At 41.8% G+C, this 9,091-nt stretch overlaps 1 protein-coding gene across 1 annotated transcript in view; it reads left to right on the forward strand.

Moving 5' to 3' along the window:
• The window catches only part of LOC135479384 (neuroligin-4, X-linked-like), a 28,269-nt gene extending 24,663 nt beyond the window's left edge, over window positions 1-3,606 (forward strand). Inside the window, exon 5 of the mRNA XM_064759210.1 lies at window positions 2,654-3,606. Within this exon, the coding sequence (XP_064615280.1) occupies window positions 2,654-3,414 (761 nt within the window). The 3' untranslated portion in view covers window positions 3,415-3,606. The remainder of the gene's footprint in view (window positions 1-2,653) is intronic.
• Window positions 3,607-9,091: the final 5,485 nt, after the last annotated feature.

Consider the following 9,091-nt stretch of genomic DNA (forward strand, 5'->3'; position numbering starts at 1 on the left):
TCCGACCTCTATATGAGTCGGAGCACTGTGTGAGTCCGACCTCGGTATAAGTTCGACATCTGCGCAAATTTAACCTTAACAGGAGTACGATCTCTGTGTTTTAAGTCCAACCTCGGCGTAAGTCTGAATTCTGTGTGAGTGAGATGTCTTTGTGAGTTTGACGCCTGTGTGAGTCAAGCCTTTGTGCGAGTAAAACTTCAGTGAACTTCAGTGAACTCGACCTCTAGTCAACAAAGAAATCAGGAATATAATCGTGAAAAAAAAAGCCTCCTGCGAGGCTTTCTGCAGGAGACCATAGTGAAATCGAGCTGTATCCACCAAATGAAATATGGTCCCTGAAATATACCAAATAGTAAATATCTTCAGCGTTGTTTAAGTATCCTTGTTACATATTTTTACATATGAAACCTCACTGTTACCGTATAAGTGAAACTTTCCTGAGTATGGCGCTCATAGCATATCAGTTGAATCAGTAATTTTGAGTATTAAGATTTTTGAGTATTCCTGTGTGTTTTTTGTTTATAAGGTTCAGGGTGAAGTTGTTGTGTGACATGGGCGTTTCCTCATAAGGCTTCATACATGAGAACCACGAATACCTCCAGCGTGACAGTGACATGTATTTACGAAAATAACAACCCCAGTGATTGGAATATGTTTGGTCCGTTTACTCGGACAGAATTAGCCTCTGACAGACACGATTTTCTCCATACGGCCATCTAAAACAAAACATGGACCCTCTTTCCCGCTGCCAATTTAAGGGTTGATTGAAAAATGTATGACAATGGCATAATGTTTTTCACCTTAGTTGTGACCTAATCTATTTTTTTTTCATAGGCACCCAGTCAACAAGCCATACTAATTGCTCGCCTAGCCCGAGCGCTGATCGAATTACCCAATCCTGTACTCATACGATCTGCCACTTGTCTGATTTCTTCTGCAGAATTTCATTTCCTCTCTCACAAACACTATCAGATTTACGACGGAAACAAAGTTTTTGCCTCTTCTTTGGGTTACAGCTCAGTTTGTTTAGCGGTGCAATTGTTTGCGACACTACAAGAGGTACAGTGCGCAGAAGCCTTAATCTGTTGTAGCTTATGCATAGCAAAGCTCCAATACGTAAGGCCCTTTAGCTTTACATGTTGCAAGCGTACTCGATAACATCAGATATATGCTGGACGTCAGCAGCGATGCGTGTACACATGCGTGACAATTACATGGAAACCGTCCCTTAATAACAGTATACGATTTACATATGCGTCCCAAATCGGCACCTGGTTATAACGTTATCCAACTAAGCCTGAAGCCCATAATATCTCGTGCTATTCTAATTGACATATGAATTTGTGGACAGTAACCCATGGTATATTTTTTTTTTACCTTTATTGATAGGCCTATTGCCATTTAAACCACATTGACACGTGCTATATGATACCAGTTGCCTTAAGTAAGCCAGTAGGCCTAATTTCATGTATCCAGACTTTGGGCGAAATGTTGACCACTACCCAGGTGACCGCCGCCTAATCAATACATATAGTAAAAGACCTGAGTAAAACCAGCACAGAGTCGACGGTGCGATGAGAGTAAATGGTCACACTTTCCCGATGAAATACGGCCTCTAACAACTTGTAAATGCGTTAATAGTTGCAATTTACACCCCACGTAGCGCCATGGCTTAAGCAGAATTAGGTAAAAAATGCACCGTAATGTTACTTTCAATATATTACCTATCACGCGTCTAGCATTACTAAAATGCTGTGTTGTCATCATATTGAGTAACATTAAATGAAAACGGAGCAGGAAAGTCACTAGTTCTACCCTAGTTTTTGAAGGCTCTGGCTTGGTCCTGGCTTCAAATCAAGAGGTTTGTCAAGTACACTCAAAAAATAATCTTTTAATTTGAGCATAAAGTCTGTTGTCTGAGTGAGTGATGCTAGGATGTATTCTGTTATTATAACATAACGATGTGTCATATTCACATAATATCCTGTTCATTTAGCACATCTTTATATTAAATAAATATAGAACAGGTGTGTTATATTTAACAGAATAATCTGCTGTAATAACAGAATATATTCTAGCATCACTCACACAACACACTTTCTGTTAAATTTAACAGATTGTTTTTTGTTAGTACCGGACTAATATAGGGAGCGGTGAGTTGTATGGGCACTCCTGTGCCCGTATTTATCAAACCTCTTAAGTCCAAAATTCAAACTCAGCTAAAATTAAACGTTCCCCTGGGGAAATTTGTTTGTTTATTTATTTATTTATTTGATTGGTGTTTTACACCGTACTCAAGAATATTTCACTTATACGACGGCCAGCATTATCGTGAGAGGAAACCGAAAAGAGCCCGAGGGAAACCCAAAACCATCCGCAGGTTGCTGACAGACCTTATCACATACGGCCAGAGAGGAAGCCAGCATGAGCTGGGCTTGAGCTCACAACGACCGTCTTGTTCTTAAGCACGATATTAAAACCAAAAATAATAAAATATTAAAGTTAATCTAATTATATCGTTCAAGTTTCCCGCTTGAAACAGTAATATTTGTCAATGAGTGTGGGGTTTTTTATCAATCATTTGGCTAATTATAAGGTACTCAGTCAGTGAATCGTTCATGTACCTCATCACCGATTTTCTTTTTTCGGGCAGGTAAGAGGCCTAAGGTATCTCATCACTATCGGGGTCGTCACGTGGCGCTCTGGCTAGACCTTATCCCTAAACTTCACAAACCTAACATGGGAGACGACGAGCTGGCCAACAGATTCGATCTCTCTACGTTTGACGAGCCCGGACGGCTGGAAAACATTGATAAAATTCTCCCTTTCACCGTCACACCGACTCCTAGTGCAACGATAACCGTGGCCGTCAACGTTACGAAACCCTCGAAGATTAACGCGAGAGCTCCGCCTCACATGACCACCACACCTGTTCTGACGTCATCATTCGTCAGCATCCCTAGGCAGAAAGCGTCCAACATTCCGTTCAGTGACGAGAAAAAGGGCACTTCTTTCCCATTTAACCTTACCATCGCTATTGGTTGTTCGTTGTTGTTGTTTAATATCATCGTCTTCGCTGGAATATTTTATCAAAGACGAAAAATGAACCTGCTGAAGTCAAAAAGAGAATATAGTCCAGGGCAGGCGGAGTGCCCCGGAACCTCTCGGCAAACATCGTCAAATTCCGAAGAGGACAAAAAACTGTTTGAGTCAGTGAACCTTTTATCAAAAAACGACGTAGAGTACAGTCATGCTAAACATCGATGTAAAGACATCAAAAACTGCTTAAAGGAGCACGAGACTATACGACTTGTTTCTATTGAAGATCTTAACGAAAAGATCGAACCAATTTCTATGCAACACCGCGAGGAAAACTGCACTACAATGAGAGACGGTCGCCATGGTTACAGATGATTATTGTTGTTGTTGCCGTTGTCTCTGCTCACGTGATTATCATCGCATGGTTTCATCATCCAATCATCGCCGCCCATGTCCACACGTGTCGTTCATGATTATTAACCATACAACATGTGATACTGTGTTTTATATACGATTGTAAGACGTGTTATGGATTTCTTTTTGTATAAAACGGTAAAACTTATGAGTCACAAGATCAACTGTAATTACGTTTTATATGGTATTATGTTATTTTTTTCTGATATTAATTGTAACCCGTATACATGCACGTATCTGTAAGAGCGGATAATTTTACCCTTGTGCTTTCCACAACGGTTGATTTATTTGATTGTTGTTGTACGCTTATTTAACTTATTCGACGGAGGTCAGCATTGTGTTGGCAGGAAAGCAGGGCCCAGGGAAAACCCACGGCCATCAGCGCGTTGCTGGAAGACCTTCCCACTTAACGCTATAATTCTGTGTTCTCTGTAACGATACCGATGGGCATGATCAGTTTTCTTTACACCATTACACCAACAGACCCAAAATCCCGGTACAAAATGGTGTCGCTGTGGATTGCCTATGTTGTATACGTTTGGTTATTGATGTAGGGATCAGAGAATATACAGTCCTGGCCCCGGTATCAAAAAAACGATCCTAAACTTAAGTCAAAATCTCAGATAGCTTTAAAATTGTTATTTCTTATCTAACAAGATCAAATTATTGCTTGACAACGTAAATTCTGAGCAAGTTATTGTGAAACAAATTTCAGCTAAAATAATGGAAAGGAACATACCAAATTTAATCATTGAAATTTGGACGAGAAGGTACCAGAGAACGTAAGTCTGGATGAATAACAACGTGGACAAAAACGTGTTTTAGTCAGTTTCATCTTGTGATTGTTTGATTGACTGACTGGACCGCCTATAGACCATATGGCGGCGTGAAATATTTATTGGCTGATGTATTGACTTACTACAGAATATTCTAACAATGACTTGAGGAAGAAACGCAAAAATAAGAGTATATAAAGTAAAACGCAGGAGTATGCCAAACAGGTTATTTCTACTATTTGTTCAAGGCTGCCACTGCAGAAGAACGGAACAGCGATCTGGACGGCATACGGTCGGTCCACGGCTCTCATTCCAGAAGAAGGAATCATTGCTGTGGACGGCATACGGCTGGTCCATGGTTCTTCCTAAAGAACGGAAGACAGGTCTGGACGGCATACGGCTGCTTCATAGCTTTCGTTTTTAAGAACAGAACACAAATTTGGATACCATACGGCCGGTCCATGACTCTCCTTCCCGAAGAAAAGATCAACGACCTGGACACCATAAGGTCGGCCCAATACTCCCAATGCAGAAGAATGGAACACCGATCTGGACGACATACGACGAGTCGAAGCCTGTCCTTCCAGAAGAAAAGATAACCAGTCCGTAAGGCATGTGGCTGGTCCAAGAACGAAACAGTCATCTGCGCGATATACGACCGGTCCAAGGCTCTCACTTCAAAAGAACGGTCTGGACGGCATACGAACGATCCAATTAATTCTTACTTTAGGAGAACGGCTTTTCTGTTTGAATCTAGTAAGCTAACGTTTTAATTGTACAAAAGACAAATTAAAGACAATGGCTATCGACAAGTCCGAATTAGATAAGCTTTTTTACGACCTTGACCTTTGCTAGTCCAATGTTTACAAGTCCTTGTGATGAAAGCGTTAATGTGCTGAAGGCTCTGACAGTAACCGGATGTCCATATGATGCGACACGACAGTGTTTTAAGAAAATATCCTGAAAACAACCAGCCACCCGGCTTGCTTAAAAGTTTGATTACCCCCTACCACAAAGTCTAAAGGGATATTGGGCTCGCATTCCGAGCTCACGGGTAGAACACCGGTGTTGCATGGGAGGGTGTAATCCTTGAATACGCTCACTGTCCCTCAAACACAGCCATGGTAGGCGGAAAACGGATATCCGGACTCGCCCGGAAATCTCCCTCCTAATTACGTATTAAGCAGGAGATGGAAACGCTAGCCTCTTACCATCGCTTCCTTTAAGTTGTATTCAAATGCCATATATGTAACGTGTAAATGCATCAAGGAACGTGACGAGTGGGGCGGCAGCCCTTTTCTGTTTTTGTTTTCTAAGGTCTTGTAATTTTTTTTAAGTCTGACATTATATAATGGACACTTCCAGTCAACTGTATTAAAATACGTATATCAGCGCTAGACAGCTTGTCTTTATTTCCATTCTAACGTTCTAATTCTCATGAACTGGGGCTTCGTTTGCTGCTGTTTCTCACAGCTTATCGTCCCGCACGTTAGAATTTAGGTCCATAAATACTTTAAATGGGAGCTCGCTTTTCCCTATATAATATTAGAGGTCTTCTTCATTTATTTTCACTTTCCGATCGCACGCTTTCCCATTTAAATGTAATCTTATAAAACCATATAAATTCGCGTATTCTTTGATGAATTGCGACAAGGGCGCCCGTGGACCCCCAGGTTACCGTGATAGTGCAGCACAATGGCACAAGGGCCTCTCATCAATGTGGTCATTGTGAGTTCAAGTCCAACTCATCCGTTTATTAATATTACCTTATTGTATAACAATGAAAACCACTATACCGATGACGGATATATATATAAGTACCAAATTGAACAGATATAAGACAGTTTGCTTTAAGACACACGGTAACAAGTGGGCACAGCTATTCACGCTGTCAAAAAAGCGTAACAGTTTATTGTTGTAATGAACAAACACCTGCACAGCTTGAAATCCAGAAATCCGCAACTTTCCATGGAGATTTCCTTAATGATATCATTAATATTAATATTCCATGAGCAATCAAAGCTTTCATATAAAATTGTTGGGAACGTCCAACACAGCAGATACTTGATGATTTCACTCCCGAATTTCATTGCATTCCCGGTTTTCATCCAAATCCTTAATTTAGTGCTGACCCATGGAGATGCCCGTAGATCACAATAAGCACTTCCCCGTGAAAAGAAGGAATGAACTTAAGTTATTATTATTTCTTTATGCCAGGAATTTATGCAATTTTGTGTCCTTAGTTGGCTGTTGTTGTGCATAGTTAAGACCTCGAAGTTTACCCAACTGCCAGGTGTGTTTATCGAGGATTAGCTTAAACTGAAGCGGATGCACACATTTGGAATCGTGGCGGAAAATCATCAGGGAATGTTTGAAAAAATAACCGGTCTAAAAACCCCATTTGTCATGAATGGTCTCAACACAATTTTAGCCAGTGAGACACTGTAATGTCGAACTTGGCTTAGTGGCTTTGGGTCTTACAGTTATTATGGACCAGTCGGGGAACAACAGGCTCAGTGGCTTTTGGGCTTACAGATGTAGTAACCGGCCGATGAACAACAGGCTGGGTGACTTTGTGGCTTAAAGATGTAGTGACCTGTTGGTGAACAACAAGCTGAGTGGCTTTGACGCTTACATATGTAGGGATCGGTCGAGCTGAGTGGCTTTGGCGCTTACGGGTGTAGGGGTCGGTCTATTAACAAGCTGTGGCTTTCGGGCTTGCTGATTTATGGACCGCTCGATCAACAATAATGCTAAGTGGCCTTGGGGCTTACATATGTAGGGACCGGACGAGCTAAGTGGCTTTGGGGCTTACAGATGTACGGATAGGTCGATGAACAATAGACTGTGGCTTTGGCGCTTACAGGTGCAGAGACCTGTCGATGAAATACAGGCTGTCCTCAACAGATGTAGAGATAGGTCGAACAACAAGAGAGATAAATGTAGGTAGCTGTGAGAGTAACAGGGAGAGGCTGGTGAACAAGTGGCTGAGTAGCTTTAAGACTTACAGACTTAGGGACCGGTCGATGAACAACAGGACTAGATGGTTTTGGAGCTTAAAGATGTAGGAACCAGTCAATGAACAATAGAGCTACCTGGGTTTTGGGCTTACAGGTGTAGGGACCCATCAGTTAACAACAGGCTGAGTGGCTTTGGGGCTTACAGATTTAGGGGCCCATCGGCTAACAACAGTCTGAGTGGCTTTGGGGCTTACAGATGTTGTGACCGGCCAGTGAACATCAGGTTGATTGACCTTGGAACTTCCAGATGTAGGTACCAGCCGGTGAACAATAGACTGTGGTTTTGGGGCTAACATATTTATGGACTGGTCGGTGAACAACAGGCGGTGGTTTTGAGGACTACAGATGTAGGGACCGGTCAGTGAACAATAGGCTGAGTGGCTTTGAGGCTTGCAGATTTATAGATCATTAGGAGAACAACAACAGGCTAATTGGCTTTGGGGCTAGCAGATTTAGGGATAGGTCGATGAACAAGAGGTTGAGTGGCTTTGGAACTTATAGATTTTGGGACCGACCTGGGAACAGTTTACAAATTTGGAAACTGTTTGCTCTACGACTTTATTGTGTACGTAAATGCTAAATTAAATGACCTCCTACTCCAGCTAGACTCCCTGTGGACCGGCTGGTACCAGTTGTAAGTTGTAAGCTCTCACATACTGTGTCAGCGACCATACACAAAATCAATGCATAATTCTATCAACTACTTTTGTGCATGTTCTAGTTTCTGTTATCACCATGGATGGGCGTTAAAATGCAGCAAATGGTAGCTGAGTCTTGAAGCAATTATCTAGTGCTGCAAAGTGAAAAAAGATAACATAATAACAAATATGGACACAAAACATTATTTTGGGAAGTTCATTTCTTACCTTTATGAGGACAGGGGACCTCCGTGGCCTAGTAGCTAGCGTGCTGGAGCCGCAAAATACCCAGGAGCCTATCACCAATACGGTCGCTGTAGATTCATGGTTGTCGCTGACTATCGCTGTTGTATACGGTCACGGTCAGACAAGGCTAAGTTTGTCCGTTTGTCGTAACAGTTATAATTACATAATCCTACATATTGCTATACTGAACTGAATGAGTGTTTTTGAACTGAAACAGTAAATTGTCCGTTGAAAATTCCACTTGAGATGGGAATAAGAAGGATGGTAAGAAAAAAGGGATTTATAGAAGTCGATATAAAGTTGATGGTTACAAAGTGGAGGGACACATGAATTCAGGTAGCTACAGGCCTACATCACTGATACACGGATTTCCGAGATGTAAGACGGGCGAGGAGGCCTCCGTGGCTCAGTCGGTTAGCGCTCTTGGGCAGGTTAATGACCCAGGAGCCTCTCATCACTGCGGTCGCTTTGAGTTCAAGTCCAGCTCATGCTGGCTTCCTCTACAGCCGTAAGTGGGAAGCTCTGCCAGCAACCTGACTATGATGGAGGGTTTCCCCAGGGCTGTGCCCTATTTCTTCCCACCTAGTGCTGGCTGCCGTCGTGTAAGTGAAATATTCTTGAGTACGGCGTAAAACACCAATCAAATAAATAAATAAGACTGACGAATATAGTTTACAGTCGCATAATACAACATGAGATAGTTCATTGTGTAAAAACAATGTTTTACAGTAACATTGTTTGGCACTGCATCTATTAACGATCTGAAAGTGGAATATGTTCGGTTTTATAAGGGTAACTACCCTGATATTAAAGAAACAGGGAAGGAATTATATCGCATTTCACTGAAATTAATGATTCCCCAAATAGAACATCTAATCTGGATTTGTGTATTTTATAAAAATGACCACGGCTCCCTCTGGCGTCGATTGTTTGACAAGAAAGATAACTTGAATTTCGA

Source organism: Liolophura sinensis, chromosome 12 (assembly GCF_032854445.1).
Source record: "Liolophura sinensis isolate JHLJ2023 chromosome 12, CUHK_Ljap_v2, whole genome shotgun sequence".
NCBI lineage: Eukaryota > Metazoa > Mollusca > Polyplacophora > Chitonida > Chitonidae > Liolophura > Liolophura sinensis.